This window comes from Stenella coeruleoalba, assembly GCF_951394435.1.
Source record: "Stenella coeruleoalba genome assembly, chromosome: 2".
NCBI lineage: Eukaryota > Metazoa > Chordata > Mammalia > Artiodactyla > Delphinidae > Stenella > Stenella coeruleoalba.
This window is the reverse complement of record NC_137147.1, coordinates 123,809,834-123,831,105: the sequence shown is the minus strand read 5'-3', so window position 1 is coordinate 123,831,105 and position 21,272 is coordinate 123,809,834. Positions and strand designations below refer to the sequence as shown.

Here is a 21,272-nt window from a genome sequence, read left to right as displayed (position 1 = left end):
CCTGTGTGTCTTCCTTGCCACCCTCTACTGCCTGTTAATTAGTCTTCTGAAAGGTCGTCCTTGACAGAAAAATCAAGGCACGAATCTTCCATTTTCCTATGGCTATTCCATCTCCATTTCTATGGAGGCTCCCTTGATCTTGGAGGGGGTTATGAAAAGCCTGAGGGTCTTGAAGCCTTCCTTTTTCCTTTGTTAAAATTATTTTAAAATCGATTACCAAAATATATACGTTCATTATGAAAAAATTAGAGACGCAGTCAGCAAAACCCATGTGGGCTGCTTAGTTGATTGGCCCAGCTCCTTCTAGCTGTCTCTCTGGCCAGCTTCAGGGCCACCTCTTCAAAGCTGTCACACCCATGCCAGCTGCCCTTTCCTTTGGGCTCACAGGATGTCCAGGGTGCCTGGCAAGACTTCTTGGCCTGAGGCAGTGGCCTGGACCAGGAAATTCTGTACATCAGAACCCCAAGTGGAATCTTTTAAACCTACAGATCTGGCCTCTGCGGGTCTAGTGGGTGGGTAGAGTCTTTGACAACTTTCAGGCCAGCCTGAAGCAGAGCCAGGGCTGGGAACAAGCAGGTTTTGCTCCACTCACATGGACATTCACATAGTGCTGAGAGGCGTTAGACATGGGTTACATTATGGAGGCAAATAGGATAGAATGTGCTGTGGTTTGGAGTGGAGGTAAAAGGAAAGCTGATGATATTACATTACCTTCTTGTCATTGTCCCCAGTGTGAATGGCAGATCAGATCCTTCCGTGAGAATAGATTTTTGACAGAGAGTAGGAGAGGAATTGAGGACACTGAATGCCGAGGTAGGGATGGAGTGTCAGAAAGGGGAAGGTATTATCTCATGAGGGAAGGCGATGTGTGACCCATCCAGGACCTGCCACTTTCACTGACAACTTTGCTTAGTGCCAGCCTGACCCATTTTTCTTCCCAGAGAATTTTTTAAAAGTGAAATGAGAAGAGGTGCCTTCAGAACACACCTTTTCAACCTGAAACTGCACTGGAGTGTGTTTAGAGAGATGCAGATGAGTGGGTGCTTTCTACCAGTCCCCACGGTATGCCATGAGAAGATGAACTGCTGTTCTCACCCAGTCCTGGGCAAGATACCTCCCCAGCCAGCGCTCTGGTCAGCTCCCAACTAGGGAACTTATGGGCAGAATAGTGGGAATGCTCTGGTTTTGGAAAAGAATGGCCCAGATTCCTCATTTCATACCTCACAGGCCAGAGGAAGGCCATTGTACTTGCAGAACCGAGGCTGGAACAGATTTCGAGCATCTTTGCTGTTTCATTTGTCCACAGCCACACACCTGGGAGATCCTAGGGAGCTTTAAAGAATATAAGTTTTAGAAAAGACTTTTTTGTTGTGTTCTCATGTAAGTGATACATGGTCATTCCAGCATCAAAAACCAGTTGCTGCCCAAGTAGAGTAACTTAGGAAGTCACTATAGTTTGATGATATTGACTAATAATGATCTCTGATACATGACTTGGTAAACATCTTCTGAAACTTGCAGCGTTGGAAGGAGTCCTTCCAGCAACTGAGTGTTATTTATGGAATATTTCAGCTGTGAAAGGAGGATCTTACATGGGGTAACTGGGCCTACCAGTTGGAAATGTGGTTAATCTTGGCAAACGCTGCTAGTTATTTTTCATTATAACAGGTGGCAACTAAAGTGATAACTTTGTTATGGGCAAGATGAGTAATCAAGATTAATTAGACTAATTGACAATGTTTTCTTCTCCCATTCTTGGAGGTACTACACATCTGACTTTCTTTTTTTAAAATTTTTTAGGACAGATTTCTGCGTACACAAAGATGAACCTTGTGACACCGTTGGTAAGTTTAGAGTTAAAATAGTAACTCTATACCCTGTGATAATGTGGACACTTGATAACACAGTCTGAAGGAGCCATCCTCAAACAAACTCTGCCTTTTCTGTTACCTCTTTTTGGTAAATTTGGTTTCTGATTTTATTTTACTTTTCTTCTTTCCTAAAAAGTTTTGTAGTTGCTTATGGCAGAAGGCATCTAGACAAAGGGTTAGTAAGGAAGATATGAAAAGTTCAACCAAAGGAAGGAACCCTCAGGCTGTCCCGAAGTGACTGTAGTTGGGTTGCATTTGTCTCTGAGCCTCTTGATCACCAGTGCAGGAGGGGGACCTCGCTGAATTACACGATTGTCATGAGACATAAGCTTCACCAAGTGTCATAAGAGGTGAAGTGTGACTGCAGGGTTGTGGGACTAGTGTCCTTCCACAGCCTTGGCATCAGGCTCATCGCTTTCTGGTCAAACGGAAGTGATGCTGACACGTAGTGCTGGCAAACACAGTTTCCCTCTCCCCCTGCCCTTCTACCTACACCTCCTCCCCCACCTTCCCCTTCACTTGCCATTTCCTTTCTCTCCTATCTTCAGTTATATCTGGCTTGCTCTTGAGCTCTAATAGGTTTCAAATTGGAACCAGTCTTTGAGTGTAGGAATAGAGCACTTGGTTAACAGAAACCAATTTTGTCTGCTATAGCACAAACCTCTATTCACTAAGAGGTTGATATATTGCACCACCAAAAGCAAGGTTTGGAATTGAATGTGCTTAGAATTGTAGGAAAATTGAAGGAAAACAGTATAGGATTGAATATATATTGTTGTGGAATTCAAACGTTAAAAACCTGTGCTTCCCGTGGAGTACTGGCAGCGGGTAATCCCAGGCCTTCTCTCTGGCTCTGCCAGGTACAAGCTGGGTGACGTTCAGTAAATCTCCATAATCCATAAAATGGTCACTGTGGACTAGGTGACTTACAAGGTCTTTCCAAATCTAGTAGAATGATAGCTAGCATTTATGTCCCATTTTAGAGTTTCAAAATGATTTTTTATACTATACTTTGGCAATCCTCTAGACAAATCTGAGAACTAGGTGTTAAAAACCAAGTAACCAATCTGTGCTTCGTTATTTGGGGGCTGTCTCCATAACAGAATTACTAGGCAAATGCAATGTGAAGTAAGCTTTGATAGAGGGTTAGCTGATGCCTGAGTCTAGTTGGGGCTGTAGAGGACTGGTATATGTCCATATCTGTCCACTGCCATGGCTGCCAAGGCCGGTGCTATCCAGAGGACTGGCTACTTCTTCCCAGTGTTCACAGCTCAGCTCTGACGCCTCCACACTTCACCCAGGAGGGGCTTCTGCTCCCTGCCCCTCCTCTCCCTATGCTTGCCCCTGCGGAGACATGAATCCGTCGTACTGCCCTTGTCTGCACATCTTCCTTGGAAGACTGTGCTACACAGAGCAGAGTCCGGCTTTAACCCATGTGTCATATCCTTCAGCGCCTGGCACAGGGCTGGAGAGGCTGAGTCGCCACTGTTGATCCAATGAAGGAATAAACGAATGAATGCAGATGAAGGAACTGCAGTATTTTTGAGTAGTGTGCATCTAATGACCTGGTTTTCTTTCATGTGATTTAGAGCCAGCTTTAATTTTCTTTTGAATATGTAACTTCCATATCTGTGCAGACAGCTAGCTCTCTCAAGGATCCTTCCCTCCTCTAAACCACATCACCACACTACTTGTATTCGTCTGCTAGTGTGGCTATAACAAATACCACAGACTGGGAGGCTTAAACAACAGAAATTTATTGTCTCACAGTTCTGAGGGCTTGTTCAAAATTAAAGTGTCAGCAGGGTTGATTTCTCCTGAAGCCTTTCGCCTTGGCTTGTAGATGGCCATCTTCTCCCTGTGTCCTCACATGGTCTTCCTTCTATGTATGCCTGTGTCCTAATCTCCTCTTTTTATAAGGATACCACTTATATTGGATCAGAACCCCTCTCTTATGACCTCATTTAATCTTAATTACCTCTTCAAAGTCCCCATCTCCAAATACATTCACACTACGGGTTATGGCTTCAACTTACGGTTTTTTGGGGAAAACAATCACAAAACCTACATGGTGTTTTGTTAGTACACATTTGTCTTAATGTGTCATAATTTACTTGTACATATTATCAAGTCAGTAAGAATAATGGGTAACTTGATAAAAATAATTTAAAAACTGGGCTTATGGCAATCTTATAGCAGTCTCATCCAATTTATTTCTGTATTTTTTTACCTTTATATTTTGAAATAATTATAGAATTTCTTAAAGTTGTCAAAATAGTACAGAGAAGTCTCATACCAATCATCCAGCTTCTATGGTAACATCTTATGTAACTATAGTGGATTTCCGAAACCAGGAAATTGATTGGCACCATGCAGTCAACTAAACTACAGATCTTACTCAGGTTTCACTGGTTTTGCATGCACTTATTTTTGGTTATGTTTTTACCTATTGTTCCATGACATTTTATCACATGTGTGAATTTGTCCATCCACCTTAACAATCAGGAACAAAACTGGTCCATCCCCTCCAAGCAGCTCCCTCGGGCTGGCCTTATAGAATCACCCTCTCCTTCCCTCCCTTTCCCTAACCTTGGTTACTACTTATCTGTAATCCATCATTGTAATTTTGTCATTCCAGCATCCAATTTATTTTTGTATTTTGATTCCACAGAATGGAAAAATAATCTGAATCACATAAATATGTGGTTGCCGATGCTAAGAGATTTTGAACAGCTGCCTTCAAATCTCAGGATCCAACTCTAGCAGGAAGGGCTGTGCCCTGAGTTTTTTAGAAAATGAGATAATCTGGTACCTTGAGAAACTGGGAAAACTTGGGGGTTATCAACATCTTATGTTTGGTATATAATAGTGTTTTTTGTTTGCTTTGTTGTTTTAATTAGAATAAAACTTACAGATAGTAAAGAGTACAAATCTTGATGGATTTTAAAAATTTATGCCTATACTTGTTTTTTAGTTTATCTCTTATTTATTGAAATAGTTTTAAAGGAGTGTTTTGAATTCTGTTTTAATCTATTTTTTTAAATTGTGGTAAAATATATATAACATTAAAATTTACCATCCTAATCATTTTTTTAGTGGACAGTTCAGTGGCATTAAGTACACCCACATTGTTGTGTAATCATATGCCTGTATTCTCAGACAACTACTCAGATTAAGACTTGGAATGTTCTCAGCCCCAAGAAGGTTCCCTCATGCCTCCTCCAAGTCCCCCAGAGATATGCCCCCAAAGGTAACCTACTGTTGTAAATGTTTTAATCACTGTTTTTATAATAGTTTAATTTTAAAAAGTAGTTTAAAGTAAATTTCAAAGTTAAATTTGAATGATTCATTTGAAGAATCTCTGAGGTAGTGGGTGAAGTTTGGGGTTCCATGAATAATATGGATACTTCCCCTCTACACTGCCCAGTCTGCATTAGCCCAGCTCATCAGACAGGATTCCTGACTGTGGAAACAAGCAAAAAGGGCGTGGATCCGAAGGGGGACTGCCCCTGAGGCTGGAGGACCAGGTTGGAACACCTCTAGTGCCCGAGGGAGCCCTGGAGCGGGGGAAGGCTGTGGACCCCAGGCAGTGGTCTGCATCAGGGCTGAGAGGAATGGCGCTGTCTGCCCCACAGCCACCGTGTCACCGGCTCCCCGTTACGAGTCTTGCTCTCAGTCACGTGGCTGCCTCTTTCTACCCCCACCTGCGTGGGGGTGAGGGTGGCTCTGGCCCTTTGGGCTTCCACAGGGAGGCAGCGGCATCTCCCACAACGAGTGCATGCAAGGTGGGTCTGTAGAGGGGGTGCTTTACAGAGGAAGGATGAAGCTGGACAGCTCAGAATGACAATATCCACTACATCCCTGATCTTTTTGTAAAGATTGAAACCCGAGACACCGACACATCCTCTGTGCACTTGACAGGGGTCCTGCTGACACAGGTGATGGGGCTTCCCTGGCCCTGATTCTAAGGTGGTCCTGACTCCTGTGGGAGAGAGGCCTCACCAAGCTCCTCCACACTGGCTGGCGGCTTGACTGAGCAGACAAGTGGACACACTTTTAAAGAGTCACACCAGACAGACCCTCCCTTCCTCTTGGGCCACTATGGAAGGGGAAAGGGTGACGCTTAGAGGTCTTGCTCATCTCCACCTTGGGGGAAGACACGCACAAGGAGAACTTAAGGCAGTTCTTAAGGCAGCAGGATCTGGGAAAACAGCATTCTTCCCTAACAGAAGCAGCTGCCCTCTTACTGTGGTTCCCACTGTGCACATTTCAGACTTGCCTTTGCGGGGTGTGGGCTTTTCCTCTGTTGAATTGCTTCATCCTGTGTGATCTGCTTTCCTGCCACCATCCTAACGAGGAAGCCTCCTACATGAGAAAAGGGTGCCCGACTTCCGGGATCGTGGAGGCTGGAGACCTCTGGAGGCTTTTGCTGGCCCTTTGCCCTCCTCCTCCCACACCCCGGGGCCTCTCTGAGGTGCCGGCCTGAGCAGCCATGTCTAACCACAGCCTGGCTGACCAGACACGTCTTAGTTACGGTCAGGGGGTGTGGTGCGTTTGTCCTGCTCCTACCCTTGGCTGCAGGCTGAGCTATGGTGATTTTTTTTTGACAGCCTAATTCAGGCTTTATGAATTTAGTTTTAATTATCGGGATTTATCGTTTTCCTTACTTGGTCTCATAATAGTTTTTAATTACTGGAAAAGCCTTCCTTTTCCTCCCCCAGGAGAGGGATGTGATGGTCCTACACAAAGGAAAATGGATATATTCCACAGGCTTGTGAAATGTGTCACACAGAAGGCCAGGGAGAGGCTGTCAAGGGGGTCCAAGCCCGGTTGGTGTCCTGGGGCCCTGCTGCTCTGACATGAGGGTCCCTTTCCACAGCTGTCCCTGAACTTGGGTGGAAGGACCTTTCCTTGCGTGGCTCACAGCACTGGAGCTGAGCTCCCTGAGAGGTCTGGCCGGGCCAGGGGGCACTTCATAAATGTGGCTATCGACCTCCATGCAGCAGGTCCATCTGTGAGGGACGAAGGGAGCAACACTGACAGGATGAGTGTGTCCAGGAATGAAGCATCTCCTTCAGAAGTCTGTTTCAGGCCAGCCCTCCATGAGGCCATGGATGTAAAATGTGCTGGGGAGCCAGTGAGAGGCGAGGGAGGCTGGGGCTACAGTGTTGCAATGCTGCCTCGGCTGGGTTTTTGTTCACTGAATGTGTCATAATTTAGGGCTCAGACAAGAAAGTAAGGCCAAGTTTTATGTATAAAAACAAACATCAGGGCTTCCCTGGTGGTGCAGTGGTTGAGAGTCTGCCTGCCAATGCAGGGGACATGGGTTCGTGCCCCGGTCCGGGAAGATCCCACATGTCGCGGAGCGGCTAGGCCCGTGAGCCATGGCCGCTGAGCCTGCGCGTCCGGAGCCTGTGCTCCACAACGGGAGAGGCCACAACAGTGAGAGGCTCGCATACTGCAAAAAAAAAAAACCATCAAAATGTATCTGTCTGGCTGTACATTATCCCCTTTATAGTGGTCACCCTGGGCGGCCATTTGCTTGTTCCAATCCCAGTGCTGTGGCCAGAAAGTGTGGACACCCCCTTGTGGATTTCCTTCAGAGTGAGCATTCATCTTCTATATTTTCATGGTGTTGGTCAGTCTTCATTCTTCGAGAGTGGTTTTGAATTGTGGAGGTGTCAAATGTTCTATTCGCTGAATGAGGCTGAAAAATATTGTTTGAGGTAAAAATACAAGTTTTATTAGTCAGCTTCGGGTTTCTTTGTTTCTGAGGGCTTTCCTATGTGTTCGTTTTACTTTACTTGTTATTCCTTGGGACCGTACAGGAGTCACGGTTCACTTTTGCTTCAAGATTGTTAGAAGTTGTTTCAGATGATTGCCTTCAGGGGAAGCTGCCCCATTGAATGAACAAGTCCTGAGGGGTCCATCTCCTTACCTCATACCCATCTCATGTTGGGCACGGTGCACCCTGCTTCAGTTTCAGGCTTATCCACACCATGTCTTTTGTGTCTACTCTGAGAAGCTTACAAAGGAGAAGCCTTAACATTCAGTGACATATTAGTTGTCCCAAATCAGACAACCTGAGGTCTTCAGCAAATTCATCTATTTGTCAGAAGTTATATTGGTATTTATAATAATGCTCTAGACCATTCTGTGATTTTTGAGAGGTTTTATGAACAATTTTAATTTTGGGAATAAAATATGCATGCACCTAGCAATCAGGGGTTCAGACTGTTTGGGCAAGTGCTGCTGCCTTCCTCATCATACAATAAAAAAAATAGGTCATTCCCTTAAGAGAGTCAGGAAATAGAGTTACTGTGAAAGCTAAAAAGTATATACAGTCTTTCCTCGGTATCTGTGGGATTGTTTCCAGGACCCCCGTGGATACCAAAATCCGCGGATGCTCAAGTCCCTTATATAAAGTGGCCTAGTACACTCAGCCCTGTGTATCCTCAGGTTCTGCATCTGCAGAGTCAATCAACTGTGGATGGAAGGGCTGAGTGTACTTGAGTAAACTAACTTTTTCTCTCACTGTTAGGCCTTAAACATAGGTAAAGAGTATTTAATGAAAAATGCCAATTAAGTCCTGTCTGGATGTTGGAGATGGTCTTTTAAAAGACCCTTTGTAGGAGCTGCTGTTGCCTGAGGGAAAAAAAGTGAGGGCAAGAAAGGGGTGGCCACGTGGAGTTTCCTCCTGGTCACCCTGTATGGCTGTCCTATGGTTTGGCTTGAAGATAGTGACCGTGGTGAATAAAAATGTGAGTGTGTATGTGTATGCACATTACATATGTACATATACACATGCTTAGGTGCATGTCTGCACATGGAAGTGTGTGGTGTTTACAGTCTCTGTACCTTAAAGTCTGGAGGGCTTTCTTTGTTCCTGTAAGTTCCCCAGAAGGGAGCCCTCCGGAGAAGGGACAACACAACAAGAACCAGGGCAGGATATCTGCTTGGGGCTCAGCAGAAAGTCCATACTGAAACCAGTGGCCCCAGGGGACCAAGTTCAACTTTTCTTCTTCCTCATGCCAGGGTCATGACTAAGGTTACATAATGGCTGAAGTACGTTTAAAAATGGTGAAAATATGCGGGTATGTTTTTGCGTGGGATACCTTTGTTCTGGCACTACATGGGAGACCACAGAACACTTGGTGATGCTTGAATGCCTTTTGAGATGGAGAGCAAGAGAGCTGAGCAAGAAGGAACTGACCTCTGCAGGGTTTCCAGCTATGGCCCTTCAGATGTAGGCTGTAGAGCCCCCTCCTACCTTCAGGTAGGCAAGTGGGTGGCTTGTGGGAGAGTTTCCTTCTGGAGGCCGCTGGGTTGCACCATTGTGGGTTCTGTGCTTGGGTTGCCAACGGAGGCAACTCTGAAGCAGATGCCCTTCCAGTTAGGTGGTCCCTAACCTGCGGGAGATGTCAGTGACATCGGTATCGGGCCACAGACCACCGCCCTCTCGTTTAGCGCAGGCCTCGGCATGACATCAGCAGAAGGACTGTGTCTCTGTTGTTCCCTGATGCTTCCACCCTCATGGCCCAAGAGCACTTTATCATTAGCATGGAGAGAAGTGGGAGCCTCTCTGCCTTGCCGGACAGCTCTTACTCACTCATGTGATGCTGAGGCAATTTGCTAGAAACACAAAACCCCTCCCGGCCTGGGGGAAATGTGGGGGAGTAGAGTCACAAATGGGAAACCAGACCTTTCTGAGATGCCTTCTATGTAATTGTGAGTCCCAAAGCCCTCTGGAGCCTTTGGGCAGCCTCTCGCTGAGATCAGGAGGAGTGGGCAGGAGAAGTGAGGGGCCAGGCTCCTCTGCAGTGGGTGCTGCCCTGGCTGGCAAGGGCCCTGAGCCAGAGAAGTGCCCCCACCATGGCTTCCTTTCCAGTGGCCCTCAGGGTGGTTCCCGTTCACCACCTGCAGCCCCTCCTCTGCACAGTGAACGCTGAATCTCCTTGGGCTGTGGCTTGGCTCAGGCCAGGAGTCTGAGCATTGTCTCTGTGGGGAGACCGGGGTTCAGATCCTGCTACCACCACTGTCCTGTGTGAGTCCCCTGATATCTCTGGCTCTGTTTTCTCTGTAAAATGGGGATAATGATACCCAGAGTTATTGTGAAGGTTAAATGAGATGATCAATTGCATCCCTTAGGATGGATATTGTCAACAATAACAACAAAAAGCTTGCAGAAAATAACAAGTATTGGTGAGGATGTGAAGAGACGGGAACACTTGTATACTGCTGGTGGGAATGTAAAATGGTGCACCCACTATGGAAAAGAGTATGGTGAGTCCTCAAGAAATAAGATCCAGGAATTCCACTTCTAGGTATCTACCCCAACAAAACGGAACTTGAACAGATATTTGTACATCTGTGTTCATAACAGCATTATTCACAATAGCCAAAAGGTGGAAGCAACCCAAGTGTCCTTTTATATATACACAGAATAATATTCAGCCTTAAAAAAGAAAGGAATTCTGAGATATGGGTAAAACTTGAAGATGTTATGCTAAATGAAATAAGCCAGTCACAAAAAGACAAGTACTGTGTAATTCCACCTAAAGTCCCTGAGGAGTCAAATTCATAGAGACAGAAAATAGATTAGTGGATGCCAGGGGCTGGAGGGGAGGAATAATGAAGAGTTAGTGTTTAATGGATACAGAGGTTCAGTTTGGGAAGATGAAAAAGCTCTGAAGGTGGATGGTGGTGATGGTTGCACAACAATGTGAACGTATTTAATGCCGTTAAACTGTACACTTAAAAATGGTTAAAATGGTAAATTGTATGTTGTATATACTTTACCACGATTTTTTTTTAAATGCTATGACCAAGGAAGCAAAGTAATTACTTTTATTCAATAGTACCTCTTCTCAAAGATTTCTTCCAAGAAAAATGGTGAAGATGAGAGAAAAAGTACAATTTCCAGAGAAGGGGGTCCTCTTGCTTCCCTCCCTGGGAGGCCGGGTGGCAGTGAGGTGCTGCAAGAGCTGCAGGGCCCTGGAGTGGTGTGGGGGGCAGAGCAGGAAAGGAGGGAGGAAAGGAAGGCTGGGAGAGGGCGAGTCTCTGGGTGTGGAGAGAGAGTGAGGAGAGAAGAGGGCATATGAAGAAATGTTGCTGGTGGGTTGAATTAGACGGCCCTTTCTGATGTTCTCAGAGAGATGCAAGTAGGGATTAGGAGGCCCTTTTTGGTTGTTAGGCTGTGCTTCTTTGGCTTAGATTCCAGAGCCAGATTGGACCTTGCAGGCACTGAGACTTAGTGAAGTTACTGCTGATATTTTTGGACCTTGGGCCATTCTCATCTACGTCTGGCATTAAAATCATCACTTTAGAGTCAAGCCAAGAGTTCACTTTCCCAATGACTGCTCAGTTGTTGCACTCATGGTATACAGAGCTAGGGTTGGTCACACTCAAGTCATGTGATGCTCAGAAGTAACCACAGGGACACAACGTGTGTGACCCTCTGGAGGTAGAAATGCAATTTAGGGGAGAATGTTTGCTGCTTGCATACTTCAGGCAGTTCACTGGGATTCTGTGGTGTCTGTGAGCTCATTAAATTGAAGAACCCCCAGCTCTCCCATGTGAAGGTTGTTTCTGAGTTTTTAACCTCAGTTTCTACAAATATGCAGCTTAAGAGACAGGAGTGCTTTAGGAAGGAGAGAGGAGGTATGTCAGACCAATCTATTGGTCTGTTCTGTTGCACAGAGACCAGATATTGGCCTGGCTGTTATTTTGTTCCAAATGCCTTTGGAATTATTGGCATAGACAACTTGGATGAGAAGTTACTGACAAGTACTGTTGTTGGGGAAGTACAGGAAAGGGCTGAGTCATGGTCAGGAAGGGGCTGAGTCATGGTGAGGAAGTGCTGAGTTCATCAGGAAGGGCTGAGTCATGGTGAGGAAGTGCTGAGTTCATCAGGAAGGGCTGAGTCATGGTGAGGAAGTGCTGAGTTCATCAGGAAGGGCTGAGTCATGGTTAGGAGAGCACTGAGTCATGGTGAGGAAGGGATAAGTCATGGTCAGGATGGGGCTTAGTGATGGTGAGGAAGGGCTTAGTGATGGTGAGGAAGGGCTGAGTCATGGTGAGGAAGGGCTGAGTCATGGTGAGGAAGGGCTGAGTCATGGTGAACAAGGGCTGAATCATGGTAAGGAGAACACTGAGTCATGGTCAGGAAGGGCTGAGTTATGGTGAGGAGAACACTATGTCATGGACAGGAAGGGCTCAGCTGTGTTTAGCACATGTTGCTGACACAGTCCAGGGTGTTATGGAAAGACTGCTAACTGATACCCACGCCTATTTTTTTTCTTCCTGGATGATTAAATTTCCCTACCGTCCTGGCATTAGGTGTGGCAAAAGTGACTGCTTTGTCCACTGGAATGGGAATAGAAGTGATGTGCACTATTTCCAGGCCTGGCCCCTACAAACCTCCTGTGAAATGGTGCTTGAGGCTCTTCCTCTATTGGTTGACTGGCTAAGGCCCGACCAGGAGCCAGCATCCTCAGGCCCTGAAACATTGGATGTTATGTGAGTGAGAAATAAAGCGTCTGAAGACACTGAGATTTGAAGTTTTGTTTGCGACAGCACTTACCTCCAATATCAGAAACGCCGAAGGCTGAGTTGAATATAAGACCCTACCCTTGAGGTACTTTAAGGTCTCAAGGCAGCGAAGACTTCATCTCTGCGGGGACTGAGAGGACGGCAGCACCATCTCCACGTTCAGGCTGAAAGAACAGCTTTGGCAGGTGACCCACGGGGCCTGGTGGAACAAGGAGCAGGGCCCAGAATCTTGTTAAGTTTCTAGTGAAGAATTAAAAAGCAGTCTTGGACTTGGAGGGGAGGAAAACTCAACTCTTATTTTCTTCTACCCATCTTATGTACATTAGCTGGGGCCCTTTAAATTAGACTGACAAAGGACAAATTAACAACTGAAAAGCAAACACAGGTTGACTAATGCATGCATCATGCATACACGTGGGAACACCCAGTGGGGAGTAACTTTAAGGGGTGTTTAGAACTTGGGCTTGTATAGCATCTTAAAAAAGAACAGTAAATTTTTTTTTTTTTGGCTGTCAAATGACCTACATTCATAAGTATTTATTATGCTGTCTCCAAATATAAGTTTTTTTTTAACATCTTTATTGGAGTATAATTGCTTTACAATGGTGTGTTAGTTTCTGCTTTATAACAAAGTGAATCTGTTATACATATACATATGTTCCCATATCTCTTCCACCTTGCATCTCCCTCCCTCCCACCCTCCCTATCCCACCCCTCTAGGTGGTCACAAAGCACCGAGCTGATCTCCCTGTGCTATGCGGCTGCTTCCCACTAGCTATCTATTTTACATTTAGTAGTGTATATAGGTCCATGCTACTCTCTCACTTTGTCACAGCCTACCCTTCCCCTCCCCATATCCTCAAGTCCATTCTCTAGTAGGTCTGTGTCTTTATTCCCTTCTTGCCCCTAGGTTCTTCATGACCTTTTTTTTTTTTACTTAGATTCCATATATATGTGTTGGCATAGGGTATTTGTTTTTCTCTTTTGGACTTACTTCACTCTGTATGACAGACTCTAGGTCCATCCACCTCACTACAAATAACTCAATTTCATTTCTTTTTATGGCTGAGTAATATTCCATTGTATATATGTGCCACATCTTCTTTATCCATTTATCCGATGATGGGCACTTAGCTTGCTTCCATCTCCTGGCTATTGTAAATAGAGCTGCAATGAACATTTTGGTACATGACTCTTTTTGAATTATGGTTTTCTCAGGGTATATGCACAGTAGTGGGATTGCTGGGTCATATGGTAGTTCTATTTGTAGTTTTTTAGGGAACCTTCATACTGTTCTCCATAGTGGCTGTATCAATTAAGATTCCCACCAGCAGTGCAAGAGTGTTCCCTTTTCTCCACACCCTCCCCAGCATTTATTGTTTCTAGATTTTTTGATGATGGCCATTCTGACTGGTGTGAGATGATATCTCATTGTAGTTTTGATTTGCATTTCTCTGATGATTAATGATGTTGAGCATTCTTTCATCTGTTTGTTGGCAATCTGTATGTCTTCTTTGGAGAAATGTCTATTTAGGTCTTCTGCCCATTTTTGGATTGGGTTTTTTGTTTTTTTGTTATTGAGCTGCATGAGCTGCTTGTAAATTTTGGAGATTAATCCTTTGTCAGTTGCTTCATTTGCAAATATTATCTCCCATTCTGAGGGTTGTCTTTTGGTCTTGTTTATGGTTTCCTTTGCTGTGCAAAAGCTTTTAAGTTTCATTAGGTTCCATTTGTTTATTTTTGTTTTTATTTCCATTTCTCTAGGAGTTGGGTCAAAAAGGATCTTGCTGTGATTTATGTCATAGAGTGTTCTGCCTATGTTTTCCTCTAAGAGTTTGATAGTTTCAGGCCTTACATTTAGGTTTTTAATCCATTTTGAGCTTATTTTTGTGTATGATGTTAGGGAGTGATCTAATCTCATACTTTTACATGTACCTGTCCAGTTTTCCTAGCACCACTTACTGAAGAGGCTGCCTTTTCTCCACTGTATATTTTTGCCTCCTTTATCAAAAATAAGGTGACCATATGTGCGTGGGTTTATCTCTGGGCTTTCTATCCTGTTCCATTGATCTATATGTCTGTTTTTGTGCCAGTACCATACTGTCTTGATTACTGTAGCTTTGTAGTATAGTCTGAAGTCAGGGAGCCTGATTCCTCCAGCTCCATTTTTCATTCTCAAGATTGCTTTGGCTATTCGAGGTCTTTTGTGTTTCCATACAAATTGTGAAAATTTTTGAAAAAGAACAGTAAATTTTAAAGAAGTAAATGGACAAAGGAAAAGGACTTTGAGTTTCTCGGGTGGCAAATTGTAAGAAAGTATATATGTGGGAGACCTAATGATACATAAGGACTACATAAAGCAAGGTTTGTTAGAGTCCTCTGGTGCCATCTCTCGGCTGATAAGGGTCTAGGGTTATCTCCAGTGATTAACTTCTGTAGAGAGGGCATGGGGGGACACCTTTACAAACTTATGACCTGCTTTTAGGCAGATGAGGCGAGGGCAGAGAGCTTTTTTGTACCTGTATATTCTCAATTGTCTCCAGCTCAAAATAATCCTTATGCCAAAGTGGCGCATTTTGAGGTGGCATGTTCTGTGACCCTTCAGACTTCTCTGGAATCTTGAGGGAAATTCCTTCCATTATTGAAGATATTTAGGACTGAGGAGGGAAAAGAGGCCCAAAGATTGCCGCTCCTTGAGAATAGTGCTGAGGATGGGGAACTCACAGGTACTGCACAGCTCTGCTGCACAGATGTGGTCTAGATATGGACCAGCAGCTTCTTAGCCTTGATCAGGGGCCCAGCGCCAGTCCTGGGTGTGAGGTGGAGCCCAGAGCCCCTCATGTATCTCCCAGGCAGCGGGTAGGCACATGAGGAGTTCTGTAACAACTGGACCACCCACCCTCAGCATTTTCTTGACCCCAGTGTGAGGGGAGCAGGCTCACTGATGATCCTGGATGGCCTTGAACTTTGGTGTTGGGCATGCTCTGGTTTTGCTGTGATTGAGCACTAGAGAGATGCCCAGTGTCAGCTTTAGCCTGGAGACCACCCCCTCCGTCATTGGCCAGAAGGGGGCGATCCTGAGGGTGGGGCTCATTTCACCAGAGGGTTTACTGCTTCCCTGCTGGAAGGTTGTAAGGCTCTGATGGGATTCACGTTTGACTTCTTGTCAAGTCAACTACACGAAGGCGATGTGTCCTTGTCCACCCTCTTCCTAGCTGCATCAGCCTTTTCTCTCTGCAGTGCCCTGGCCCTCACTTCCATAGCACTAAGCAGGCCAAGGAACCTGATAGCTTGGTAGATGTCCACGGGTGGCCAAGGGGCCAGCTTCTGTGGTTTTGGAGCACTTCTCCAGGCTCCCTTCTTCAGCGCTTGAGAGGCCCCCTTCTCCACTCACTTGCACAAGGGGTGGCCTCTTCTTGCTTCTCTGCCTCCTTACATCTTCTGTTGGTCAAGGGCATCATTTTCCTCAGCTCGGGCTGCTATAAGGAAGTACCACAGATGGGAAGCTTCAACAACAGACATTTATTTCTCACAGTTCTGGAGGCTGGAAGTCCCAGATCAAGGTGCCAGTCAACTCAGTGTCTGGTGAGGACCCTCTTCCTGGCGTGCAGACGACTGCTCTGTCCTTGTGGTGGAGGGCAAGTGAGCTCTGGTCTCTCTTCCTTTTCTTTTAAGGATGACTGTTGTGTCCTCATGTGGGGCCTCACCCCATGATGCATCTAAATCAGATTACCTCCCTAATACTATCACATTTGGGGTTTAGGGCTTTAACAAATGAATTTGGGGGACACAAACATGCAGTCCACAGCAGGTGTCAATGCAGTGTAACATCTCACAGGCCTGGGGTGGTGCCAAGATCCAGGCCTTCTTAGAACTTAGCCTCAGAAAGTTGAAGAGCTTTGCTTCCAGCAGAGCCTTCTGCTGTGCCCTCCACCTTCCCTGCTTGATGGACGGTACCAGTGCCGCTCTTTGTCCTGTCATCCTGGGTGGTGATGGAGGTGATGCTGAGAGCAGCTCCCATTTGTTGAGAACTCCTGTGTCAGATACTTCATGTTTTTAATTCATGTAATCCTCACATTTCTATTAGGAAGTGCTGCTGTAATCCCCACTTCACATGCGGGGAAGCTGAGGTACAGAGAGGTAAATAACTTGCCTGAAGCCACATAGCTTGTAAGAGGTAGAGCCAGCATTTGACCCAGGACAGTTCAGTTTCAGTCTTTTGTTTTCTTACCTGTACTTCTCTCCTAACTATATCTTGCCTTTCAATAACGTTCTAAGAGAGCTATTATTCCTGTTAGCAGATGGGAAACTGAGTCTCCAAAAGGATACATTTCTTGTCTGAAATTATACTGTTAATTAGTGACAGCTGGCCTTGAACTCACTCACTGTAAAGCCTGAGAGTTTAACTCCCACCTCTCCTCCTGCCAGATCTGTGCCCATTCATTTTTCTCTTTCTGCAAGTATATATCACCCATTATTATTTTTACTCAGTATTTTCTTCTTTTCATTGTCTTTATCATATGTACTATTTGCAGAATGGATCTCTGTCCTCTCCTATATCTTGCTTTTTCAGCATTCATACTCGTAAGTATTCTTTGAGAACCTACTGTGGGCCAGGCACTGCTCCAGCCCTGGGGATGCATAATATACAAAATAAATGTCCCTGTTTTTGTGGAACTGACATTCTAGTGGAGGGGATGGATATGTACTATCAGTAAGTAAACTCCAGAGTAGGGATAAAGTGATAAAGTGGAGAAACAAAGCAGAGAAGGGGGATAGGAAGCTGATGGGGCGGGACTTTACATTTCAGCTTGAGTGGCTGAAGACTTTGCTCTGAGGGTGGCTTGGAAATCAGACTCTTCACCTGTAATGCCTTTGGCAGGCCAGGGCTTCTAGAAGTGCTGAGGTTAACTCTGTCGTCAGTATGAATCTCTGAAAGCCAACGAAGGGTCCCCAGGGTAAGCAGCCAGGGTGGACAGCTGTTCCCCAGTGGGAACAAGTGTGGTGTCCCCTGGGCCCACTCCCCGTACAGTACTTCTAGCTCTGCGTCTCAGCCACAGTCAGACCTGGATTTGAGTCTTCATGCTGACACTTACTTGACCTTGGGCATATCAATTAATAAACTCATCAGTTCTCAGTTTCCCTGTTTGTATGAGATATCAACATCCCCCTGCAGTCCTGCTCTGAAAAAATGCCTGTGGAAACCATAGTGCAGGGTGACTGCTCTGTACATCTTGTCTCTGCTTCCTTTCGGTGGCCACAGGACATTATGCCCAGCCACCCCCATCCTGTCATTGTGTGGGTCTTCTGGGAAAGGCGCTGGGGTGGGGATTCAGCAGCAGGTTGGGGTGAAGGCTCTCCAGGCCTCTCCAGTCTCAGTGTGAGCAAAGACAGGGAGGCAGAAGGTAGAGGCTGAGGGTAGGGGGCCTGATGTTTATTGAGGGCCTCCCACTTGCCAGATGCTTTGCTGGGGCCTTGTGTGGAAGGTATAGCTTCCAATTTACAGATGGAAAAACCAAGGCAGAGTTGCCCAAAGTTGCACAGTGAGCAAATGTGGGCTGACCTGGCACCCACCTTATGCTTGTGCTGGAAGGGGTAATGTGACTCTAGGGCAGAGTTTTGGAGGCCTGGGGGCCCTGGGGAGCCTGGCTCGCAAGTTTGAATTTGAGTCTGGTGGTAACAAGAGCCACCGAAGTGAGCTTATCCCACATTGTCTGCAGAGAAGAAGAGAGGAATTGGAGCTGGGATCCAGGCATCCAACCACAAAGTTCCCTCCTGTGACAGAGCCAGGTTTGGCTCAGTTCTTGGAGAAGGAGGGGTTGGAGCATGGGACAGGCAGTTGATATTTTTATATAATAAAGATTTAAAGAGGGTGCATATAAACTGTATGGAACCAAGTCAGATAGGCTTCTTAGATTAGCATGCATGGGAATCACTAGGGTGTCTCCTTAGAATGCAGATGGCTGGGCCTCACCCCCAGGCTTTGGATTCAGTGGGTCTGTGGAGGGCTGGGTGATGCTGACGCTTGGTCTGGGGACCATGCTCGGAGAACCGCTGCCTTATGTGGTTGTGGCTAGGGTCCTTGATTTGCTTGTTATGGTTTGTTAATTAACAACAACAAAAAAAGCACAGTGACATGAATATCGATGTTGTGTAAACATCTTAAAATTTACTTTTGTACAAAAAGCTGTGACAATGTGGGTTTCTGAGTTACTTCCTATGTTCTCTCCATTTGAGCCTGTAGGACTCTAACAGCTGACCCATGTTAGGGATGGTAATTGAGTCAGTCGCTGGGGACTGTGGACATTTGTGATAATTAGGATATTGACTGTCAGCCAAGGAATCAGACTTGCCCCAAATGTTCTGCCACCTCATCAGATTTTCCATGAACTTAGTACTGGTTGTTAAGAGGGGCAGAGGGAGTGGAGGTTTCCAGCACAGCCTCTAGTTTTCCTCTGCCTGGTTCAAATCCCAGCTCTGCTGCTCACAGTAGAACCCTGGGCAGTTTGCTTGTCCTCTTATTTCAGTTTCCTAATCTGTAAAATGGGGATAGTAGTAATTTCTTACTTGGGTAGTAGTCGTGGAAAGGAAGTAAGGCATTTATTATAGGTAGAGGGCCTAGAACTCATGGTAAATGCTCCATCACCGCCGGCCGTGGTGGTCTTGTTTCAGTGCCCCCTGCCCAACAGGTGCAGAACAAGACCCTGAAAGTCCTCAATGGTGCTGTTTGGGAAGAGGGATGCTGGAAGCTAATGGTTCTCCAAGGGTGATCCCAGACCACAGCATCAACACCACCTGTGACGGTGCTAGACAGGCACATTCTCAAGCCCCATCCAAGCCCTTCTGCATCAGTTCTCTCTGCTCAGTCTGTATTTTCATAAGCTCTCGGGGGATTCCGATGTACACTCAAGTTTGAGAACTACTGATCTAAGCCTTCGCAGTACCAGAGAAGCAGGAGGACTTAGTTCTCCTGGCTCTGTGTGTGTGTGTGGAGTGTGGGAGGGGGCAAGGGGAGCTTTACCTGAGAGCGTGGGGAAGCTAGACGCCCAGAAGCTGCATTAAGTAACTGGCGAGGCAGCATGATAGACTCCTAGCCCCACCGTCAGCACCGCTTACTTCCTGCCCAGGCTCCAGGCATGGCTTTTCTGGCAAATGGAATCTTGGTCATATCACTGCTGACAGATGAGAGTATCCCCGAATATCATTTCTCCCTTACATTTCCCACCCCCTGAGGATCTTCTGGCATCTATCTCAGGGCTGTTTAGACCTTCCTTTTCTCAAATTGCTTAAAGGTGCTGCTTGTACAGCACAGGTCTCCTTTCCCTTTTCCCACGGCATTCCAGGGTTTTCCTCCATGAAAATGATTAGTGGGTTTTCTTTTGTTTTTTGAAAAGGCAATTCAGTTGAATGCTTCCTCCCTCAAGTTGCTTTGCTCCTGTACCCCAATGTTCTCCTGTAACATTGTCTCCTGTACCCCAGAGTTACAAAACCAAAAGGGACCAAACAGCTGTGCAGGGGTTGCGGTAGGGGTGCCTCGGGAGCAGCAGAGTGGCCTGCTTCTCTCCACCTTGGCTGAGCTGCTGATTAGATGGAAGGGTTCCTGGGGAGGCAGGGTGAGGGGATGGGCAGGAGCCCCTGCGGCCGGCCTTATGGGCTGGTTGTAGCATTTCCTTTGCCACAGGGCTCCAGTTGCCAAGATAAACGTACATTTTTTTTTTTTAAATGGAGGTTGCCCATTCTTTTTTTTTTTTTAATTAATGAATTTATTTATTTTTGGCTGTGTTGGGTCTTCGTTTCTGTGCGAGGGCTTTCTCTAGTTGCGGTGAGCAGGGGCTCCTCTTCATCGTGGTGCGCGGGCCTCTCACTATCGTGGCCTCCCCCGTTGCGGAGCACAGGCTCCAGACGCGCAGGCTCAGTAGTTTTCGTGCACGGGTTCTAGTTGCTCCGCAGCAACTAGTGGGATCTTCCCAGACCAGGGCTCGAACCCATGTCTTCTGCATTGGCAGGCAGACTCTCAACCACTGCGCCACCAGGGAAGCCCAAACATACATTTTGAGATAAAGTGGACCCCCAGACGTCTTCATCTTGGAAAAAGAAATCAATAAGACAGTCTCCGTGTTGGGCCAAGAAGTCCTTCTCCTCCACACTCAGATTTGCACAGGCCTGCGTGTGAAGGTGGGAGGGAGCTGGGGATGCAGGGACTGTGCTCGTGCTGAGGAGGCAGGTCAGGGAGCAGAAGAAGGGGCTCTGGGGCACTGGCTCTCCTCCTTAGCAAGGTGAGACCTTTCCCTTGCTCATTGATGGGATGGTGATGGGACTGCTGCACACCTGTCGGTGTTGTCAGAATTAAGTATGGGAACAAATACAAAGCGTTGGGCACAGCCCCTGCCTTCCTTGTGGGAAGTGGTGGTTGTGATTTTTATTAGCAATTTCTAGAAGTTGACTGGCCATTATATGGCTTTTGTTTCAGAAGATGCCTGATACTTCTAATCCACCAACAATTCCTACCCGCTCTGACCTCAGAACATATTCTTAATCAGACCTCTTTTAGCCATACCTGCCATTCCCCCTGTGGTCCAGGCCTCTGTCACCCTCACCCACAGTGTCTCCAGGCCTCCACAGCAGCCTCCTGAACAGCAAGTTCTTACATGACAGCCAGAGGGTTACTTTCAAAACACAAATCACATCATGTGAGTTCCTTGCTCACAATCCTCCAATGGCCTCCAGAACACATGGCCCGCAGCTCTCCCCTGACCTCACCTCCTACTGCTCATGGCATCGCTCACCTGTGCCAGCCATGCTGGCCTCTGGCCTCTTCCTTCCTTGCCATCTTGTTCTTGTTTCCTAGAA

At 46.2% G+C, this 21,272-nt stretch overlaps 1 protein-coding gene across 3 annotated transcripts in view; it reads left to right on the top strand.

Annotated features, from left to right (window-relative positions):
• ADAMTS17 (ADAM metallopeptidase with thrombospondin type 1 motif 17) overlaps nucleotides 1–21,272 on the top strand; it is a 350,376-nt gene that overhangs the window by 93,985 nt on the left and 235,119 nt on the right. For all 3 annotated transcript variants that reach the window (XM_079912255.1, XM_079912254.1, XM_079912256.1), the window contains one exon: nucleotides 1,801–1,844. In XM_079912255.1, coding sequence (XP_079768381.1) covers nucleotides 1,801–1,844 — 44 coding nt within the window. The remainder of the gene's footprint in view (nucleotides 1–1,800; nucleotides 1,845–21,272) is intronic.